General features: G+C 43.2%; 1 protein-coding gene across 1 annotated transcript in view; it reads right to left on the reverse strand.

The window, feature by feature from the left end:
* The window catches only part of fbxl20 (F-box and leucine-rich repeat protein 20), a 38216-nt gene extending 14953 nt beyond the window's left edge, over nucleotides 1-23263 (reverse strand). Inside the window, exons 1-8 of the mRNA XM_039739402.1 lie at nucleotides 22650-23263; nucleotides 22023-22084; nucleotides 4311-4365; nucleotides 4133-4207; nucleotides 3784-3878; nucleotides 3613-3681; nucleotides 2922-3017; nucleotides 2709-2835 (exon numbers count right to left, since the gene is read on the reverse strand). Coding sequence (XP_039595336.1) covers nucleotides 2709-2835; nucleotides 2922-3017; nucleotides 3613-3681; nucleotides 3784-3878; nucleotides 4133-4207; nucleotides 4311-4365; nucleotides 22023-22084; nucleotides 22650-22691 — 621 coding nt within the window. The 5' untranslated portion in view covers nucleotides 22692-23263. The remainder of the gene's footprint in view (nucleotides 1-2708; nucleotides 2836-2921; nucleotides 3018-3612; nucleotides 3682-3783; nucleotides 3879-4132; nucleotides 4208-4310; nucleotides 4366-22022; nucleotides 22085-22649) is intronic.
* Nucleotides 23264-23587: the final 324 nt, after the last annotated feature.

Raw genomic sequence — 23587 nt, forward strand, 5'->3', positions numbered from 1 at the left:
GGTGGGCTGGCGCCTGCCCGGGGTTTGTTCCTGCCTTGCGCCCTGTGCTGGCTGGGATTGGCTCCAGCAGACCCCCCCCGTGACCCTGTGTTAGGATATAGCGGGTAGGACAATGACTGACTGACTTAAGTAGTATATTTCTGCATATACTTTGCAGAAAAACACAAGATCAAGATTAAAATAAAATAAATAAATACGGATACAGTTGGGACTCAAACTACGACTTGCAGCGAGACATGCAACCAACTGGGCCAGTCTGTAACTGCCACACACAAGCAAAAAGATGGAACTTTCTAAGCATTTAATGCTACACATTATCTCGATTTTCTCCAATTTGTTTCCCCATTCAATTAACTTTGACTTTTTCGTGACGGTGGAATGTTCTTGGCCACAGGGCAATGCCATTGATCTATTAGTGAAAATTGTTTTTTCCTTCAGTTGCATGCAAATAGCCAAGAATTTCTTGTCAGTCAGTTAGCGAGTCAAACAGGGCCTTCATCAACACATACGGGTATACAGATAAACACATGGCATTGAACTTTTGAATTTTTTTAGAGAAGGCCAGAAGGAGTTGCATTGCGTCTTTGTGGACCTGGAGAAAGCATATGACACGGGTGACTTGAGAGGAGCGGTGGTATTGTATGAGGAAGTCAGGAGTGGCAGAGAAGTACATAAGAGTTGTACAGGATATGTACGAGGGAAGTGTGACAGTGGTGACGTCTGTGGTAGGAGTGACGGATGCATTCAAGGTGGAGGTGGTATTAAATCAGGGATCGTCTCTGAGCCCTTTCTTATTTGCAATGGTGAAGGACAGGTTGACAGACGAGATTAGACAGCAGTCACCGTGGACTATGATGTTTGCTGATGACATTGTGATCTGTAGCGATAGTAGGGAGCAGATTGAGGAGACCCTGGAGAGGTGGAGATATGGTCTAGAGAGGAGAGGAAAGAAGGTCAGTAGGAACAAGACAGAATACATGAGTGTAAATGAGAGGGAGGTCAGTGGAATGGTGAGGATCAGGGAGTAGAGTTGGCAAAGGTGGAAGAGTTTAAATACTTGGGGTCAGCAGTACAGAGTAATGGGGATTGTGGAAGAGAGGTGAAAAAGAGAGTACAGACAGGGTGGAATGGGTGGAGAAGAGTATCAGGAGTGATTTGTGACAGACGAGTATCAGCAAGAGTGAAAGGGAAGGTCTACAGGACGGTAGGGAGACCAGCTATGTTATATGGGTTGGAGACGGTGGCACTGACCAGAAAACAGGAGACAGAGCTGGAGGTGGCAGAGTTAAAGATGCTAAGATTTGCATTGGGTGTGACGAGGATGGACAGGATTAGAAATGAGGACATTAGAGGGTCGGCTCAAGTTGGATGGTTGGGAGACAAAGTCAGAGAGGCGAGATTGTGTTGGTTTGGACATGTGCAGAGGAGAGATGTTGGGTATATTGGGAGAAGGATGCTAAGGCTAGAGCTGCCAGGGAAGAGGAAGTCCTAAGAGAAGGTTTATGGATGTGGCGAGAGAGGACATGCAGGTGATGAGGGTGACAGAACAAGATGTAGAGGACAGAAAGATATGGAAGATGATGATCCACTATGGCAACCCCTAATGGGTGCAGCCAAAAGACGAAGAAGATTGCATTATTGAATTTAATAGAACCAACCCACCCCCCCCACTGACCCATTCATCATTCAACAGTCAGGTGTTCAACTCAAAAGCTCAACTCATGTAAAGGGGCTCCCGTTGAGACTGCTTTCACTTATTTAACAAACTTTTTAGCAATAAATACAAACCGCAAGTATACGACAGGATGGCTTGACGTGTGGTGTCACACATGGGCATCTCAAGATCACCTTTCAGACTCTGATGAGGCATGCAATACCACAACAGGGGTGAGAGGTGGCGCCATCGCTAACTGTTGTCATCACTTCCTCTCCCTGCAGTGCTGAAAAGACGCCCCCATGAGGGCATCTGAACTTTATTCACTGCATCCCAGAAGCACTCCGCCCGTGGGACACTGGAAAAATGAGACGTCCCCAGAGGAGAAACCTCTGCCTGTCGGTACTCCCCATGACTGACCTGCTCAAGCAGGCTGCTTATTAAGGTGAGCCGAGTTGATTGAGAAGGCGACAGACAGGATTCATTTCTGTCGCGCCACCAAGCTTGTGTTTTTGTTCACTTTTACAAATTAAAATAAAGTGGCTAGGCTGGCACCCTACAAATTTTTTTTTTGTGTGACTCCAGTTGCCCTTCCGTCCTTATGTGACCGGAGTACTTTATGAGGTTTTCCATTTACATTTTTTGTATTGTCTGTTTTTGGTCACCATTGGGACCCCTTTATCAGAAACTTTGTTATTGCCTTTCTCCACAAAAATCTTAACATTAAATATTTTTCTTGGTCTTCACTACAAACTATATGGGTTATTTAACATAAAAAAAAATTCGGGGGTCGCATATTCCTTTAAAACAGGTGTGTGTCTGTTGCCCAGATACAAGTCAGTTAACTTGGTGGTCAGATTTCTGAAGCATAAGGTAAAGTAGGAGCCTTAATCACATTTTGCTAATTACTGCTCTTGCCAAAAGCAAAGGAGGTTGAGATTTCTGGTTACCCATCCAGTTAATTGACGCATGTTCTCATCTTCCCCACACTGGCCATCCTGATGATCCCAATGCAACATTCACCACAGCATCTACCCAATAACAGCCTGCTTACCTGACTGCAGCCTTTCAGGAAGAGAGATCGGACCCCCGGGCAACATCGGACTAGAGCCTGGATTCCATCCTTGGTCACCTGGTCACACCAAGAGATGTTGAGCTGCTCCAGTAGAGGGCATCCCTCGCTATTAACAAAAAAAACACAAAAAAAAAAAAAAATGAGCATGTGACCAGCAAACAGGAAAGACATGTGTAGGTGTGTGCTGCCCACCTGAGTGCCTTCAGGGACAGGTTGGTTATGGAGGTGCAGGACGCCAGGTCCAGTTGCTTCAGTTTGGGACAGAATTTACTGAGGCTGGAGCAAGTGCTGGAGACAGAAGAAAGTTCCATTAACAAGTGCTAAACATCTCCAGCACCTCTAATCGCCTCCAGACAAGCACGTAAACACACGTGCCGCTGGGCCGCCCGACGCCAACTCTGACGTGTTCACAGATGGTACATGAAATTCACTTCAGCTAGAAATCCTTACAGACTGAGACCCCCATAAAAAAACCCTGCTGGCTCAATGCAGTGCTAACTGCCTATCCCGTAAGCACTTACCTTTGCTACCATACTGCTGACTGGCCACTCTTGTCCACTTCCATTAAAACCCTCAATTTTGTTGGGTCATTGCTCATTGGCTACCCCTCCAACAGCCCTTCCAAAGAGTATTGCCCGTCCTCTGGCACCCTCCCTCCCTCCCTGTCCTTCCTAGTTTTACTGCATGCTTGGACCACCCAGACCACATCGGATAACCAAATGCCATTTCCTCGCCAAAAACTCAAAACGTCACTCACATACTTGGGATTTTCCAAAACTTCCCAACCCATAATTCTGCGTTAACTGCAGAATTGATGCTATGGAATATGCTAGCACCATCTTGGCATGCATCAGCACCAGAACAGTAGGACCTTTTTGCTCACGTGTCTGTAATTTTGGTGCAGCCATTCAGACTGAGGACCTCGATGTTTCTGCAGTTCTGAGAGAAGGTCCTGTGAGTAGAAGGGAAACAACAAGATGCGGTCAACTGTCCAGCTATAAAGTTCTTTCTATGAATCCTCCCAAAACCCAGGAGAGCCGGCAGCCAACATTACCGGAGCGCGCTGTCGCCAACGCCAAGGCAACCCCTTAGACTGAGCTTTCTCAGGAAGCCTCCACATCGCTTTGAGATGTTCTCCACGACACGACCCTGAGGAGCAACACAAGCTGTGAAGATTCAGTGGACCAACTACAGACAGGGCTGTGCCTATGGTCTAGACATGGGAATACTGGGTGTTTATGTGAGGGGGCGCTAACAAAATAAACACCAAAGGTACAAGTAAATGCTACACTTTATAGATATCAATGGAATTAATGCAGATCTGCAAGGGGAACTAAAGAAACAACCAGAGATGGGGTTCATCTTCCTGCTTGTTGACTCACCAAACACCAAAACCACCTCACCTCAATGTCTCTCTGAAAGTCAAAAAGGTCAATCCGCTGCCAGTTGCTACCATCCAGTGCCAGCACATTCCATGCCTACAGGAAAAATAAAAAACAAAATAGCTCAAATTCATCAGAACACTGACTGACCCAAGATGAAGGTACGCGATGAAACAAAGGCATTTTCAGAAGGGCTTACCCGTGAGACTTGGGCACAGCGGCACAGCGTCACCACATCCAGGAATGAGAAGATTCTGGTGAAAAAGATAAGACAGACAGTGGGGTGGTCATAGGCTGGCAGAGAATAAATGGCAAAGACCCAAAATGGAGCAGCTGTTCACTGCGCCCACACACCCACACCAAAACCAGACCACTACACACACTTATGCCAGGACCCCAGAAGACTTTCAAAACACAAATATGGAACTCAAGACCCCGGTCAACCCAAGTATCCGCATCAGGGCTCTGCCTGTGGCACACGCGGACACTCACATCAACATTTATGTACGGTGGGTATAGAAAAGAATCGCCTCCTTCAAAATATTCACATTTTGTTGCTCTGCAGGCTGAAATGAAGACACACACAAAAATTTTTTTCCAGCTGTACTTGCTCAAAGTAACACAAAACATACAAGTGAAAGATATAATGGCAACAGTTCTGTTTTTTATTTTTTTTCTGAATCACTGAGATGGTTAAAGGATCACCCCTACCACCTGCCGCCTGCCCACACACCCCACCTAAATGGTGTCAGTACTTTGTGGAACCACCTTTTGCTTTAATTCCAGCTTTGTGTCTGTTAGGATTCTTCTCCACCAGCTTTGTACATCCAGACTTTACAATGTCTTGCCCACTCATCTTTACAGAACCGTTCAAGCTCATCCTGATTAAATGGTAACCGTTGGTGGCCTCCAAGGTTTAAGGTTTAAGTCTGGGCTCTGACTCCTTAGTCACTGGGTGGCCAACTCTGCTTCAGGTCAAAGTCATGTTGGAAGGTGAACCTTCTGTCCTAACATCATCTACTGTTGAATTCTGCTCTGTCCTTGCAATATTTCAATTGCACGATTATTGAGGCAGTTAGGAGACCCGGCTTTGCTCCGTGGTGACTTTCTCAGGTGGGTGTTCGCATATCATAATCTCTTGGAACAATAGCGTGAGTCTTCCGCATTCCACTATATGACCGACATTATAAAATACTGGAAATTATACGGTAAAATCAAGCCCCGACTTATCCGCAGGAGAACTTAAACGCGAGTATATACGGTAGTTACACCTGATTGAATTTGCAAGTATTTTTAGAAGGCGGTGATCCATTAACCATCTCTGTGATTCGGTTTATTTTTTTTCTGAACCGTTGCTATTCTATCTTTCACTTGTATGTTATATAAGCATTAAATAAATACAAATGGTGACATAATTTGTTGTGTGTGTCTTCATGTCAGACTGCAAAGCAAACAATATGTGAATACTTTGGAGAGGGATGATTATTTTCAATACCCACTGTAAACTCACACCATGTCCCACCTGGTACACACACACACACACCACATGCTCACACCAAAACAATACAATTTATTGTTTGTATAGCCCAAAATCATAAGGAGTGCTGCAATGGACTTTAGCAGGCCCTGCCTCTTGACAGCCCCCCAGCCATGACTCTCTAAGAAGACAACAAAAAACTCCAAAAAAACCCTTGTAGGGGAAAAAAAAACCTTGGGAAAGGTAGTTCAAAAAGAGACCCCTTTCCAGGTAGGTTGGGCACGCAGTGGGTGTCAAAAAGAAAAAGGGGGTTAATACAATACAATACACAGAACAGAGCAAATCCTCAATACAGTATAAAAATAAAATGTTTAGAGGTATGGAGTAGAATTTAACAGTCGATGATATCACATAATACCTACCTCTCACAACACAGCCAAACAGGAATACTGACACACCCTGGCAGCTACACACGCTTAAACAAGGCCCTGTCCATTGAACATCCATAGTCACACCAAGAACCAACTGTCAGATGGGCACAACCAAACCTTAAAATGGGACCTTCCTGGTTCCACATGTTCGCACCAAGACCCTTCTGTAACGCTCGAACACACACACACATGATGAAAAAGTGGCTAAGTAAGCCACTTTAACTTCTGAGGGTCTTGTTGTATTGGTGGCCAAGACAACACTAGAAATGCCTAAACTGTCAGCCAAGACTCACACATACACACGTCATTCAACATTCACTCAGCACAGATCAGCTCAAATACAAAGCAGGAATATCTCAACACTGGCCAAGGCCGGCTCTTTCAACTTCAATATCTTACCAGGGGGACTAGAAGCCACACCGCTCACAAGACCTCCCTGCCAGGATTCACTTGCATTTCAACCCGTGTTCAGATTGCTTCCCTTGAAGGGGCTACACTTCATTAGAGAGGAAAAAAAAAAAAAATCGGGAGTGCTCTCCCCTAAACTTTCTCATATACTCAGATATGGGGATGGATATTTGAGGAGGAAACCACAAGGCAATGATTATATTTTTATATTACAAGGGGGCTCTGCACCCTGCTTGATTCGGTGGGCGCTATGCGCTAGCCACTTCACGGATCTGCCGCTCACGTATGGGAAAGTGAATGTACAATTTAAACAGATTTTTATTTTCATGGGAAATGTTACATAACACACAAATACTTTTTAAACTTACATTTTTACGGTGAAACTTTTTTAAAATAAATTTTTCACCAATGTCACATTGAATTTTGATTCTGTGTTTGGACTTTCATCGTGACAACGCAACTATATAACTGCCCGTGAGTGAATATCGTTTCTTTCTCTCTTTAATAAATAAACCGATTTTTTCGAATGTCTGTCCCTGTAATTTGTTAATTGTCATATTCTATTCTATTCTAACAGGAAACTGTAAACATTTTCATACGAATGACGTATCAAGATTTCTTTTGGTGCCTAATGTTTTCCTCGGAAGATATACTACATTACCTTTCTTGTCGCCTGTTAAAATTTTACATGTCATTGCTGTGTGACTGATCCACAATTTTTGCATTAATTCGTTTGATTTCATCGTGTCTCAGTGCTAGGATTGCCCGTGTACTCATTTCTTCTGTTGATAACCCTTCGGGGTGAAATTCTTCAATAAGATTTGGATGTAATAAGTCTTTTATTGGGAACCTAAAGCGAGGAAAAACGTAAAAATTTATAAGAGCTGAGAGTGCAGGAACTGTGTCTGACAAAAGCATTCACACGAATGAGAGGTGAGAGGACGCGGGCGTGGACCATTGAGAGGAGGGCGGGACTTGAAAACATCTCATGGCCAAAGTCTCATCTCGCAGGACTTGAAATGAACTCTATGAAAAAGTCTCGTCTCATTGCAGGATTTTTTTTTTTTTATATAACAGAGAGATGTTTGTCCTCTCACAGTCCGTTAACTGGAAATGGTGGAGAGGAGGGCGGGACTTAAAAAGATCTCCTGGCAATAGTCTCGTCTTGTCTCAAGGTTTTCTTTTATAATAGACAGATGTACATTAAAGAACCATCAACCACAAATCAAATCAATAATATATTGAACAATTGTTATAAAAGTAAAGTTGAATAAATCGGATTCTGATCCGGTCAGTGTAAATAGCTCAAAAGTTGACAGAAATGTACATTTTGTACCTGATACTTGTACACAAAATTTAGTTGACTTAAGTAAGAGCGTACTCAAGTTAGCGTGTTTACACACAAACACACACAGATATAATTCCAAAAATGGTATTTTCAGACTCAAGGAGTTCTACAATGTCGAGATTCATCAAAATCTTGAAATCTTATTTTTGGACGATTCCAATACTTTCCCTATACTTCGTAAACGAGAATGTAAATAGCCTGGACAGCTACTCCTGTCGGGCTTTTGTATCCCAATGGACACCTTTGAAAAGAGCTGCACAAGCTAAAAGAAGCCAAGGGTTAATCACTACCCTGACAGTACGTATCTGAAATGGACACCGTTTGTTTCATTAACAGTCATCGGCCATTGCCAAATATCAGTAGAACAACAGGACATTTCAGCAAAGCACAACTCAAACCATTGCAATCACTGCTTATGAGTGTTTGAAGATGAAGCCAGGTGTAAAATGCTAAATATGAAATCACATAACCTGAACATGAACACTGAAAGCTTCATATCACCAGCTGCAGTCTTTATTTTGTTAAACCAGGTGGGATGCTTGGGAGAACCTGTTCTGTAATCGAAACCACAGCATAGAGAAAAGTGTGCGCACTGCAACAGGTACACACGTCGTAAATGTAGGAAAGACGGTTCTTGCAACATGGAGGGAAAAAAAAAAAAGAAAAATATATGGAACATTGGGTTTAAATTTATGGTACTTGTAAAAGTTAGCTTTATTCAGTTTTATTTTCTCAATGACAATCACGCTCTAACACTGCCAAGCCTCTGCTGATCCGACTCCAAGTAACAGCGCCAGCGTAAATTCACACCCGATCTGACGCTGTTCGTTTTCAAATAATAATGCATTAGTGCAATAATGTTTTCTGATTGGTACTATTCATGTCATAAAATGATTTCTTCAAAATATCATATATAACTACATCTGTGTTTTTTTTTTTTGACATCATACACCATAAGGTGCATACTAATTCTGCGTGAGCAACACTCAAAAACTATATAAAAAAAAAAAAATAAAGTGATGGTGAGATACAAAGAAGGCAGATTCACCAGCGTTTGCGTGTCCGGTTTTATCCCTCCAGATCAGAGAATGTCCAGTTCCATTGCCTCAAAACACCACTCACATCTACAGTTACTCCCAGTTTCAAATAAAAACTAACAGCGTCAGATCCCTAGGGCGGTAGTATGTATCGTGATTGTGAGTGAGAGAATAAAAGTGAAAAGAAAAAAAAAAAAGTACAGTACTATAAATGTACACGGTCTTTTACAGACGCAAACCAAGTGTATGTGTGTACTGTATAATATTAACAATAAGAGCAGCGCACTACTGAAAATGGCAAATAGAAGGCAGTGGCGATCGAACCGGTGGCCTCTTGATTACAAGTCAGCAAATCTTACCGCTACGCCAAAGAAGCTGTTGTATCATCCTTGAACATTTTGTGAAAGTGTTTATTTCACACATTCTATAGTTTATGCCTACATTTTGTAAAATTTATTACTAAAATACGAAAAAGTTTCCATTTTAACAATGTGTTTACACAGATTACTGTAGAAATGCAACACACATGAAAAACAGCGCATCACTTTTTCCACATTTTGTTATGTTACAGCCTTATTCCAAAATGAATTAAATTCATTTTTTTCCTCAGAAGTCTACACCCAACACCCCATAATGAAAACGAGAAAAAAAGTTTACTTGAGGTTTTTGTAGTACTAGGTTGTTGTACCGTGTTAGCCATTATGCAAAATGACCCCTTTTATTGGCTAACTAAAAAGATTACAATATGCAAGCTTTCGAGGCAACTCAGGCCCCTTCTTCAGGCAAGATGTAATCTTGAGGTTTTTGCAAATTTATTAAAAATAAAAAAAACTGAGAAAGCACATGTACATAAGTATTCACAGCCTTTGTCATGAAGCTCCAAATTGAGCTCTGGTGCATCCTGTTTCTCCTGATCATCCTTGAGATGTTTCTGCAGCTTCATTGGAGTCCACTTGTGGTAAATTCAGTTGATGTGACATGATTTGGAAAGGCACACACCTGTCTATAGAAGGTCCCACAGTTGACAGTTCATGTCAGAGCACAAACCAAGCATGAAGTCAAAGGAATTGTCTGTAGACCTCAGAGACAGGATTGTCTCGAGGCACAAATCTGGGGAAGGTTACAGAAAATTTCTGCTGCTTTAAAGGTCCCAATGAGCACAGTGGCCTCCATCATCCGTAAGTGGAAGAAGTTCAAAACCACCGGGACTCTTCCTAGAGTTGGCCGGCCATCTAAACTGAGCGATCGGGGGAGAAGGGCCTTAGTCAGGGAGGTGACCAAGAACCCGATTATCACTCTGTCAGAGCTCCAGAAGTCTTCTGTGGAGAGAGGAGAACCTTCCAGAAGGACAACCATCTCGACAGCAACCCACCAATCAGGCCTGTATGGTAGAGTGGCCAGACGGAAGCCACTCCTTAGTAAAAGGCACATGGCAACCCACCTAAAGTTTTCCAAAAGGCACCCGAAGGACTCTCAGACCATGAGAAACAAAATTCTCTGGTCTGATGAGACAAAGATCGAACTCTTTGGTGTGAATGACCAGGCGTCATGTTTGGAGGAAACCAGGCATCGCTCATCACCAGGCCAATACCATCCCTACAGTGAGGCAAGGCGGTGGCAGCATCATGCTGTGGGGATGTTTTTCAGAGGCAGGAACTGGGAGACTAGTCAGGATAAAAGGAAAGATGACTGCAGCAATGTACAGAGACATCCTGGATGAAGACCTGCTCCAGAGCGCTCTTGACCTCAGACTGGGGCGACGGTTCATCTTTCAGCAGGACAACAACCCTAAGCACACAGCCAAGATATCAAAGGAGTGGCTTCAGGACAACTCTGTGAATGTCCTTGAGTGGCCCAACCAGAGCCCAGACTTTCCGATTGAACATCTCTGGAGAGATCTTAAAATGGCTGTGCACCGATGCTTCTCATCCAACCTGATGGAGCTTGAGAAGTGCTGCAAAGAGGAATGGGTGAAACTGGCCAAGGATAGGTGTGCCAAGCTTGTGGCATCACATTCAAAAAGACAGAGACAAATTACAGAGGCTGTAATTGCTGCCAAAGGTGCATCGACAAAGTATTGAGCAAAGGCTGTGAATACTTATGTACATGGGATTTCTCAGTGTTTTTTTTTTTATTTTTAATACATTTGCAAAAACCTCAAGTAAACTTTTTTCACATTGTCATTATGGGGTGTTGTGTGTAGAATTCTGAGGAACAAAACGAATTTAATCCATTTTGGAATAAGGCTGTAACATAACAAAATGTGGAAAAAGTGATACGCTGTGAATACTTTCCAGATGCAATGTACATGTGCTCTAAATAATCCATTTCCACTCTAAAACTCCAGCACTTCACTCCCAGATAATCAAACAAGGCATGAGCTGCGAGAACTTAGTGAACGATCTGCAACGGTGGGGGATGGAACAGCAGGCTGCTTGTCTTAATCAGCACATTTATAGGACAAAAGACGCTGATGGAGAGGCGTGAACGGATTTAAGGTGGGCCGGATTTATGAGTTTCTCATAGGCTCTGGTAATTCTAGTGTTAACCACAGTGTCACCATCACAGATGTATAACACAAACCGGCAACCTCCTCAATGGAGTGGAGCTAAGGGGGTCTGCAGCTCAAATCTATTGAAACCGTGACCCTCTTGGAGACTTCCTCATGAATATTAATTGTACTTGCCTGCAAAAACAGTCAAAGTACATTTCCCATATGAGCTCCGAGCCCACAAGTTAACAGCCATTAATAATTCTAAAATAAAAGCACACAAATTGAATATCACGAGTCATATTTAGCCAACTGTAAAAGCTCAATTTTCCAACAGCACTACAAAGGCAAAACACAATGAACTCACAGACAGACACACACACACACACACACACACACACACACACACTGTGCTATTCACACTAGGGTTGATTCCAACTTAGGCCATCCCTGGAGCTTGTATGGATACTAAAAATGCACATTTGTTTCTTGTGCTTTATACAGTATTAAAATTAAGTTTAAAAAAAAATGTAAAAGGTACAAAAGATTCAAAAGCCAGAAGTTGTATTTAGAACCAGAAGGCTTTATATTCATTCTAACCACTTCCTGATGTATCCAGGATGCTAGCTTAGCACATCACTCCACTACCTGGAAACTAGAAAGGTGCAAAGAGCCCCGCAGATCAAGAAAATACTGAACACTGTATGTATTAAAAAAAAAAAAGGAATAAAATAGAGATATTAAATAAGCTGCTCAAGTTGGTCACTAGTAGACCTGATGCACAGCATTTCAAAGTAAATTTTACTTTATACTTATCTAAATAAGCAGTTGCCCGTGAAAAAAACACTTTGCCTGGGGATGTCTGAATACGCAAAATCAGTTTCAAATGGCGACAGTTTTGAATCTTAAGGCTTAAGTTCATGGGATGAGGGTCTCCATGGGGAGGAAAAAAAAAAAAAAAGATTTTCCTTTATCACATCCTGTTAAGATGGTGGCAACTTGTTCTGCCACCAAGCTATATATTTATATATTTAGGTATTTAATGAGCTTCAGTAGTAGTACTAGGGTGTTGTACCGTGTTAGCCACGTGATTACATCCTGCCTGAAGAAGGGGTCTGAGTTGCCCCAAAAGCTTGCATATTGTAATCTTTTTAGTTATCCAATAAAAGGGGTCATTTTGCTTGGCTTTTCTCTATGAGCTTCAGTAAAAAGCAAATTTTCCAGCTGGGGACAAACAGAGTGCTATCTATTATATAGCACCTTTCAGATCAATCTGTCTAAGCAATCTGAAATTCATTTGACTTCATTGTTTCTCTGTGCAAGGATTGCCATGTACTCATTTTTTCTGTCGATAACCCTTTGTGATGAAATTCTTCAATAAGATTTAGACATAACACGTATACTTTAATTGGGAACTTAAGGTGAGGAAAACATTAAAATTTATAAGAGCTTAGAGCGCAGGAAGTGTGTCTGTTAATAGCATTCACACGAATGACAGGTGAGAGGGCCGTGTGCGTGGTTGAAAATGGTTGAGAGAAGGGCACGACTTGAAAACATCTTGAAAAAAAGTCTTGTCTCATCTCAGGATTTTTTTGTATATAATAGAGAAATACATTACTAGAATCTGGACAAGGGTATACCCCCAAAACTACAGACACTCAAATAAGATGAGCTACTGCCATACCCAGAGACAACCTTCTCGAGTATAAAAACAAAGACAACAAGAACTGAATACCCCTTGTTGTAACCTACAACCCACATCTTGAAGCACTTCTAAAAATTATAAAAGAAATTCAGCCAATGCTAAACAGCCACCAAATACTGAAAAATGTATTTCCTGAACCTCCCCTCCTGGCATACAGACAACCATCAAACCTTCAGCAACTAATTGTCCAAAGCTCCCTAAGTGAACCAACAGAAAATGGCCCATCTCCCTGCCCACAGAAAGATGTAAAACGTGTGCCCACATTTATAATACAGACTGCACAGTTATACCACACTGCCGACTAGAACATCACATAAAGGGATCATTTTACTGCAGATCGTCTAATGTGGTCTACCTAATTCCCTGCACGAAATGTCCTGACACTGCACTCTATGTGGGAGAAACTGGACAAACACTCCGCCACAGAACGAATTTCCACAGGTTCCACATTAAACGTGGCAACACAGATGTTCCTGTAGCGGCCCACTCCAACACCCATGGACACTGTGAGAGGGACTTTAAAGTCACAGGGCTTATGGGCAACTTCAGAACACAGCAAGAGAGAAAAGAATGGGAAGTTAAACTCAGGCTAAAATTTAACACATTGCAACATGGCTTGAATAGAGACAAGAGTTTTATGGCCAGGTATGAGGATTGTTTGCATCTCTCAGACTGACACAGACAACCTGACTACAGATCCACATTGTGTTGAAAAACTCATTAGAAACTTCAAAAGACTTTGTTATCTTATCCAAAGATCATGACCATAAGTTGTTCTTCTCTCTTGGTAAATGAACCCTAGCCTAGATAGGATAGATAGGATAGATAGAGAAAGGCACTACATGATAGATTAGATTAGATTAGATTAGATTATAGATAGATAGATAGATAGATAGATAGATAGATAGATAGATAGGATAGATAGGATAGATAGGATAGATAGGATAGATAGGATAGATAGAGAAAGGCACTACATGATAGATTAGATTAGATTAGATTAGATTAGATTGATAGATACCTTATTAATCCCAAGGGGAAAGCCTGAAGGAGTAAGCCTGAAGGAGTCTATTCATTTTTTACATTTAAGATGTCTCACTTAAACATTTACCAGTGTTGTTTCTTGTCCTAGTGTGTATATAAACACAGAGAACTCCAGTTTCTGGATTACATCTTTGCCTGAAGACATGGCCTGAGTTGCCTTGAAAGCTTGCATATTGTAATCTGGTTAGTTAGCCAATAAAAGGGGTCATTTTGCTTGACTTTTCATTAGAATCTGGAACAGAAACTGCAGAACATTTTGAATCTGGTTCAATCCAGTTTAAGGCTGTGGAGGCAAACATAAGTCCATGTGGTTTTTTTTTTTTCTCCCCGGCCACATCCCCAAAAACTAGCAGATTAACTTAAACTGGTGTCTGAAGGAGTCCTGCAATCCAGATACTACCAGGACAGGGCCGCCTATGAATTGCATGAAGCAGTTCTGAGAAAGTGTAAATATAAGACAGAAAATTCAGTAACCAGTTCTGTTACTTTGATTGCCCACGTGAAAAATATGCACATCCTCTGTGTTTTGTTTTTTGTTTTTGTATTTTGGTTTTTACCCTCCTCACGTCCTCAGAGACATGCAGGTTTGATTAACTGGTGGCTCAAAAGTGGTCCGGTGTGGATGTGTGTTTATATGTGCACTATCATGAACTGGCTTGCTGCCTAGTGTTTAATGCCACCAGGGCAGGATTTACACTCCAGTGACTTCAAATTAAACAGATTAGAGTATGTGTGTATATATGTACATTATACAATGGATAGAAAAGGTCTACACAGCCCTGCTAAAGTCACACATATTTGTGCAATAAAAAAATGAAACCAAGGTAAATCCTGTCAGAACTTATTCCCCCTTTATTGCAAAATGGAAATCTATACAAAGAAGGCAAAAACAAATCAGAAACTGACAAATGAAAAAAAGAAAAAAAAAAAAATCCTACAAAGACTTGGTGTCATTAGTGTGCAGACCCCTTAATAATTAAGGATGTGGCTGCGTTCAGAATGAACCAATCACGATAAGCCTCATCTCAAATAGACGTTAGTATGCACTCGACATCAATTCACGAGGTTCTCATTGAGCTCAGATAAAGTTTGGCTGTTCCTGTAGGATTATTCTGAAGTCCTACTGGATGCAACATACTCTAAAAATCCATGGTCCGAAAACAGCTTTTAAAACGTGACCGGGGTCTCATCATTGAAAGGTATCAATCAGGACAGGGGTACAAAAAAAGTATCCAAAGCATTAAACATCCCATGCAGCACAGTGAGGACAGTGATCAGCAAGTGGAGAAACTATGGCTCAACAGTGGCTCTACCAAGATCAGGACCTCCCTTCTCCAAGACTGACGAGAATACAACGAGAAAAGTGGTCAGGGGGGCCACCAAGAGAGCCTAACAGGAACATTCAAAGAGCTGCAGGATTTCCTGGCAAGTATCGGTTGTTCCCTACACGTGACAACAATCAGTTGTATTCTTCATATCTCTGGGTTGTGGGGTTGAGCAGCAAGACAAACGCCTGTTCTCACAAAGAAAAGCACCCAAGCCCGGCTAAACTTTGCAAAAAAGGCACAGCCAGTCTCCCACAGCCATGGAGAAAAATAAAACAGAGTCTGACAAGGTGAACTATTTGGCCATAACTCCAAAAAGTACGTTTGGCTAAAAACAACACAGAAGCACATCATCAAAAGAACACCATAGGCACAGTGAAGCATGATGGAGGAAGCGTCATGCTTCAGGGTTGTGTTTCTTTAGCTGGAACTGGAGCTTTAGTCACAGTGGATGGAATCATGAGGAGCTCCAAGCATCAGTCTATTCTGGCACAAAACCTTCAAACATCTGCTAGGAAGCAGAAGATGAAGATGAATGTCACCTTTCATCATGACAACGACCCAAAGCATACATCACAATCAACAAAGCAATGGTACCGTGGCTAGTACGTCTAAGCATTTCTGTTTCTACAATTGTAGGTTTGTTTTTTCCTTTGGTGGAGCACCTTATTGTCGATGTCACATCATGGTCAAAATTCTGAAGAGACATAAAAGTAAGAATTTAAATATACTGTGCGCAAGTGACCATAAATTTGACAATCATCTCAAGTGCGTGACTCTGTAGAGAACTGAAAAACTCCATGGATGATTTTGAAGATCTGGAGAGTGAGATTAACTGGCATTTCTAAATTGACCCCATGCGAGTGACACAGACTGGCATCCTGTCCGAGGTTGCTTCCCACTTTATGCCCGGCACTACAAGAATGTGCTTAAGCCCTGAATCGAATTCTGTGGGTTTGACAAAATTCAAATACAAAACCCAATGTCAAGATGAGTGTGCCATCCACGGACATGGTGGAGGACTTCTTGGTCTCAAGCAGAGACATAACATCTACAACTGAGAGTCATTCAACTCCAATCTGCACTTCCCAAGTATTAATAATAAATGGCAAGTAGATTTTGAATATTTTCTAGAAATAAACAAAAAATGTAAACTCATTTCGAGAGGGCAAAGCACCACTAATAATGTAGAACGTGCACACATTTAGCTAATGAAAGCCAAATGAGAAGCTCGGAGTGGTGGCACACATTTCTTTTAACGAAGTGCAGATACTTCGAGGGTCACTTTGCATCCTTCCCACAAACATTCAGGTATCGAATGTATAAAGTGCTAAAAACAGATGCCCCCCACAGCCACCACAACTACCATACAACACAAAGACAGACATCACACAGTTTACTGTAAATAGCAAGTTCAATATGCTATTCATGAAAGAGGGAAGGAAAATAATAAAACTGAGCACCACATAAGTGTACTAAAACTGACCTGTTTATGCACACGTGTTGCGTGGATTGCCGCACATCTCCGACATGTCACCCAACAGGCGTTACACTGTTTATACCTCCACCTCGGATAATTGAAGCACACTTCTCTGTGACGCGAGTGCACACAAACTCTCAGTGGTCAGCAGTTCTTCCTGTCCTTAAGGCCAGACCTCCATAGAAACTCACTGCCGAGTAGTGTAAGCGATTACCAGGAGTGCTCCCTCTACTGATATAAAGTGGAACTGCAAGGTCCCCATGATAAAAATACACTGAGCCTCCAGAGCAGAATTTAAGGCAAGAAACACACTGTACTTTATTAATAAATAAAAACACACAGTGCCTTACTGTGGTGTGCATACTGGCAAAAATTAAGAGTCATATGATTAACAAAATAAAAATAAAGACAAACCTCTACGAAATTCAAACTGAACGAGCACCAGCACCACACAGCCCATCAAGACACTTTGAATCTCTGATGTGAGGACTTGACGGACAATGGGATGTCATCACACTATCCACACGATTACTTAAGTAGCCAAACTGGTGAACTCACACTAAAGGCATCTTTGGGCTCTCTTCAGCAAAATAACAGGTGGTCACCAAACGTGCAATAAATACCACGAAGATGCTACTGCGCCACCACCACCTACTCAAAGCTTCATGATGCTCCAACAATGATGGACGGATTAAAAGGCAGAAGTCTACGTGACCATCATCATCATCACGCCCTTCCGTGAGAATCCTAAATCCAAAGAGGACTGTTTCATTTATGTTAGGTAGAATGCCCAGAGGGGACTGGGCGGTCTCATGGTCTGGAATCCTACAGATTTTATTTTTCTCCAGCCGTCTGGAGTTTTTTTGTTTTTTCTGTCCCCTGGCCATTGAACCTTACTCTTATTCGATGTTAATTAATGTTGATTTATTTTGTTTTATAATTGTGTCTTTCATTTTTCTATTCTTTAATATGTAAAGCACTTTGAGCTACTGTTTGTATGAAAATGTGCTATATAAATAAATGTTGTTGTTGTTGTACTGTCACTACACCTTCACCACTGTATTAAATCAGAGGAATAAAGCCATGGCGTCCGGATAAGTTGCCCCCCACATTTCGACCCCAGTAACATTAAAATTACAAAGATATTCATTTAGTACAGAATTGTATTTCACGTATGTTTTTTTCGCAACGGCATGCGATATTAATTTTTGTAAAATCATTTGGATTCGTTTAATCGAAATAAAAATGCATACATGTTTACAGAGCATTTCATTTAAATGATGCACTATTGCTAACTTTATCATTTTGCTATAAAAACATTTAAATTAGGAAAGTCAGTTTTGAACAATTATTCACTTTTTTTTCTCTAGAAACTTCCAACACTCAAAACGTCTGGGTGTGGATATCAGATGTTACTGGGGTAGGGGAGAAATATCATGGAGATCGAAATGTAGTGGGGGCAAAATTTTTGTAAACCTAAAGCCACATGACCACATTGTCACCCCTCGAAAAAAGTCCTCAAAAATCCTATGAGCCAGGTAAGTGCAGCCCCACAGGGCATGCCATCTCTGCAGTGGGCACAGCTTGGCTACGCACTTTGCCCTCCTCCAGTAAACAAAGGCACTTTTGTTTTTCCCCACCAAATACGTCAACTTTTCACTCTTTACACAGTACACGGTTCTATGTCACTACATGCAGATAGCATTCATCTATCCTCATATTGTGGGTTGGTAAAATAGCTAAGATACTGAAATTTAAACTCAAAGGCTGCCAATTCAATCCTCACCTTCATTTAAATTTCAGTATTCTTCCTTTCTGGGCAGTAGGGTGCACATGGCAAAGTAAGTAACTGCTACCAGCTTACCTGCACCAACAGGCACTGTCCCACTGCAGGAATGAGGGACTTTTCCAGCATTTCCACCACATGAACTTGAGCCATTTGTACTTCCCAGTATTTTTATTGGTATTCTGGGTATTTGCTTTTTGTTAAGCCAGGAAATAGTGTGGGTGGGTCAGTAATGATTGTTCTGATTGGTTGGCCACAAGCACTGGCGCCATCTTACAAACCTGTTAGCAGTTTAAACTTTGGAGAGTTATCGGTGAAGAAGGCACACTATACTCCTCACCGCAGCACTCTTTATAGCTGCCTCTCTGGTGTGCTGCACCGTAAACCGCATTGAAACAACAATCTCCCCCGGTAAAGTTGCAATTACTTCAAAGCAATATGGTCTGTCCCCCCGTTGAACTCCCAATTGCGCCTCACATTCACACCGCATCACTCTTCATAGCCTCCCTTGTGTGCTTCACCATACAGGCCTGGGCAGACTTGTGGCAGATGAAGCTTAATGTCAGTAAAGTGTTACAAGTAGGAGTAAAGATGTGAGGTAGGACTACAGGATGAGAGGTCTGAAAATCAAATGTACACCTTAGGAGAAGGATTTAAGAATCGCAGTGGACTCGACACCATCAACTGCCACACAGTGTTCAGAAGCCATTAAGAAGGCTAACAGAATGTCAGGTTATATAGCGCCTTGACGTGTGGAGTACAAGTCCAGGAAGGGTCTGCTGAAGCTTTATAACACACTGGTGAGGCCTCATCTGGAGTCTCCAGGCTACAAAAAGGACATATCAGCACTGGAAAAGGTCCAGAGGAGAGCGACTAGGCAGACTCCACGACTGTAGCACAGGAGTTATGATGGAAGGTTAAAAGAGCGGAGCCTTTACAGTTTAAGCGAAAGAAGATTAAGAGGAGACATGAGTGAAGTGTTTAAAGTTATGAAGGGAATCAGACCAGTGGATCGAGACGGTGACTTTAAAATGAGTTCATCAAGAACACGGGGACACAGTTGGAAACTTGTTAAGGGTAAATTTGGCACAAACATCAGGATGTTTTTCTTTACACAAAGAACGACAGACACTTGGAATAAGTGACCAGGTAGTGTGGTAAGCAGTAAGACTTTAGGGACTTTCAAAACTCGACTTGATGTTATTTTAGAAGCATTAAGTGGATAGGACTGGCGAGCTTTGTTAGGTTGAATGGCCTCTTCTCATCTACAGTGTTCGAACTTTCTAATATACACTGCTTTGAAGCAATGGGGAGGGGGTTGAACTCTCAAACACGCCACACTTCACACCTCTTCTTTGTAAGTCACATATATATTTTGCACAAAGGTGACAGTTCCTGCTGTGCAGTGGGAATGCAACACATGAAGGTGGCCAGAAACCATAAGTGGCCCTGGGCTAACAGCATACAGGAACTCAAAAGTTCCAGAAAACGAAGTTCCTACCATGAGATCACACCTTATGAGTACTAGTCATGAAATAAAAATATAATGATGCAGAAAACAAACTGATGACTCCTAATCCAGTCCAGTTCATGGGACCCGATACTTTAAATAAGTGGTATGTAAACACAGGTAAGAAGTACATCAGGTAAGCCGACTTGTGTTTTTGTTTAAGTTAAATAAAGTTTTGTCTTTTCATACTTTCCTTTTCCTGGTGCTGGAGAGCAACAATGTGTCGCACTGCGTGTTGGTCAGACATTCAAGCAAGAAACTCACCGTAATCTGTATATGCGACAATACTACTACCCCATGTAATCCAGTCAGTTAGAACATTAGAACAATGTGGACGAGAAGAGGCCATTCAACCCACCACAGCTCACCAGTCCTGTCCACTTGATTCCTCTAAAACGACATCAAGTCGAGTTCTAAAGGTCCCTAAAGTCCAACTGTCTACCATGCTACTTGGTCAATTATTCAAAGTGTCTATGGTTCTTTGTGCGAAGTTTACCCTTAACAAGTTTCTGTGTCCATGTGTTCTTGATAAACTCATTTTACAGTCACCGTCTCGATCTACTGGACTAATTCCCCTCATAACACTTCATTTGTGTCTCCTCTTAATCTTCTTTTGTTTAAACTGTAAAGGCTCAGCTCTTTTAATTTTTCCTCATACAGTAACTCATCCCCTGTAGACCTGAATTAGCCTTGTCGCTCTTCTCTGGACCTTCTCTAGTGCTGCGATGTCCTTTTTGTAGCCTGGAGACCCAAACTGCACACAGGACTCCAGATGAGGCCTCACCAGTGTGTTATAAATCTTCAGCATAACCTCCTCGGGGACACAAAATACATTTGTACTCCCTTACTCCCTACTTGTTCGGGTGGCTACTCCATTTTTGCCTGACGTTATACTACTACTTGACCCGGAGCACGCCACTTAATCTGTAAAAACCAAAACTCTTACACTTATTTTGTTCAACTGCGAGCCATGGGGGACAAGAATCCAATACCTTCAGGCACAAGGCAGAAAACCAAACCTAGACAAGTTACCAGTCCCCAAGGCCAATTTTGAGTTGCCAGTTAATCTAACCTGCAAATCTTGGGATACAGTATGTGTGAGTAAAATCATCACAAACAAACAAAGGAGAGAATGAATGCATACATGACACAGACGTGAAGAAGAAATGCTAAGAACTATGACACCCCCCAGATCATCTTAAAAATGCATCTCTTTATTTGTGAATTGCCTTGGGATGGAATTTGCTATAAAGGAGGGCTCTAAAAAACACGTAAATCAGCAATGATGCAAGGAAGGAATCTTCAACATTTTACTTTATGCCACACTCACACACAAAGCCAGTTTAAAGCTGCTAATCCAACACACACACACACATATATATCAGCATCTGCTGCAAAAGGACAACACTTAACATCCTGAGAGTGACAGCCCAGCGCAAACAGGCTAACGGCCATTCTTCTTCCTTCTCCATGGCTGTGGACACCCAGTCACGTCAAAGTTCCAATCCATCCAATCCAATTTACTTGACATGCACCCATACCAGGGCACGGGGCTGTGCCCACTCCACATACACACCAGGACACGGGGCTGTGCCCACTCCACATACACACCAGGACACGGGCTGTGCCCCCTCCACATACACACCAGGGCACGGGCCCCTCCACATACACACCAGGGCACGGGGCTGTGCCCACTCCACATACACACCAGGGCACGGGGCTGTGCCCACTCCACATACACACCAGGGCACGGGCTGTGCCCACTCCACATACACACCCCCATTACAGCACCCTGGCTGCACCAGACGCCAGACCAAACAGTAGACACTGCCACTTTCTGCTGCATAAACTCAAACGTGCAGAGCAACTCACCGCAGCAGCAGCTCCTTAGGCAGCTTCTTATTGATGACTGCCTCGTCGCTGTTAGAGAACATCTGCAGAGAGAGAGAGAGACAAAAGAACACCCAGAGCTTTTAAAATCTTCCGTGCCATCTGCATTCCAGTCTGCCTAGAATACCAGTTGCCTTCAGATGCCCCATCTTCTGCCACTGCACACATGAACCCCTACTGAGTTATGTGGCTTGGCCCCGACACCCAAGTCTCCTGCCACTCGTAGTGCTCGGCTGCGTAGTTTCTCAAAGTGTAGCATCTTGCGTCGCCAAGTCTGCTCTACCCCGGGCCGCCCCGTGCTGCCTACCGGACAGCACGCAACCCAACAGGCCCACCGCGAGCCAATCCCAGAACGTCGTGCGGGCGCCTGATCGGCTTTACTACTATTAGACAAGTCTGAGGGGAAAGGGGGGGTCGCCATGAAAATGGACATCCAAGGAGCCCGAGGGGGGAGGGCAATAGACCCTGCGGCGCTACCGTCAACAGTCACCCAAGAGGTCGCGTGCGTCTGTCTGTCTGTCTATCGGGTCCGCCAGTCGGACGGCAGCACTCTCCGCACCTCGAGGCCTAAACCTCTCCTTCCCCTTTCGTCGCCCCAAATCCACGCACCTCAAACCTGCTCCTCGACACGCCGTTCACTTCTTTGCCCATTGTGAAGCAGGGGGGCCACGAGGTTTCTTCCGCTCACTGGGATGACTGACTTGGGACCTCCGGGCGGTAACGGCTGGCCACCCGTCCACTTTCTTCCTTCTCCTCCTACTCCTCGGCCGCACCGCACTCGGGGCCTCTGCGCAGGTCGAGCTCCGGGCGGCCGTAGCCTTCAGCGGAACTACAGCTCTGCAACCCGTCCGTGAGAAAAATGCGACCAAACCAAAGGGGAGGGGGGTTAGGGACAGAGGAGGCAGCGAGCGAACAAACGCTTAGGTAGTCAAGGTAGTGAGGTCGAGGGGGGGGGGGGGGTCGCTGGACGGATCGGCAGGGAGGAGGAGGACCGGTGCGGCGGTTTGTTTGCTCCCGTTCGAGGGCCGCGCCGGCCGGTCCAGCTGTATAGCAAGATCCAGGTGAAGCAGGGCCGCGCCGGCCTTCAGCAGAGCTCAGCAGTTACTCAGAAGCGGCTTTCTTCACCAGCACGAACTGGCAAACACTTTAAACTTGGATTGTTATTATTATTATTTTTTTTCCTCCGTAAGATAACTTCCGCCTTGCTTCACCCCGCCCTCAAGAAGCTGTTTAGCCAATCGAGACGAACCGTGTGACGCTGTGCCGTGACGCAATCTTTGCGGGAGAAACAAGCGTGGAGCTGGGGTTTTAACCAGTCGGGTGGCGCAGTCGACGAGGCGTTGATCTTCGATAACAAAAGAATCCTCGAGAGCGTCCAATATCGCAAAGTATCGCAGACTGGAGTTCACAGCTTGGTCAACGAAACATCTTTAATGCATGGAAGAGACGAGAAACACAGCCACACCTGTAGGGGATAAACACGTAGGGCAAAGTTAAGAGATTTGGGATAGAAATGATAAACAATGCCCGCTGAACATCTCTGTCGG

This window comes from Polypterus senegalus, chromosome 17, assembly GCF_016835505.1.
Source record: "Polypterus senegalus isolate Bchr_013 chromosome 17, ASM1683550v1, whole genome shotgun sequence".
Lineage (NCBI taxonomy): Eukaryota > Metazoa > Chordata > Cladistia > Polypteriformes > Polypteridae > Polypterus > Polypterus senegalus.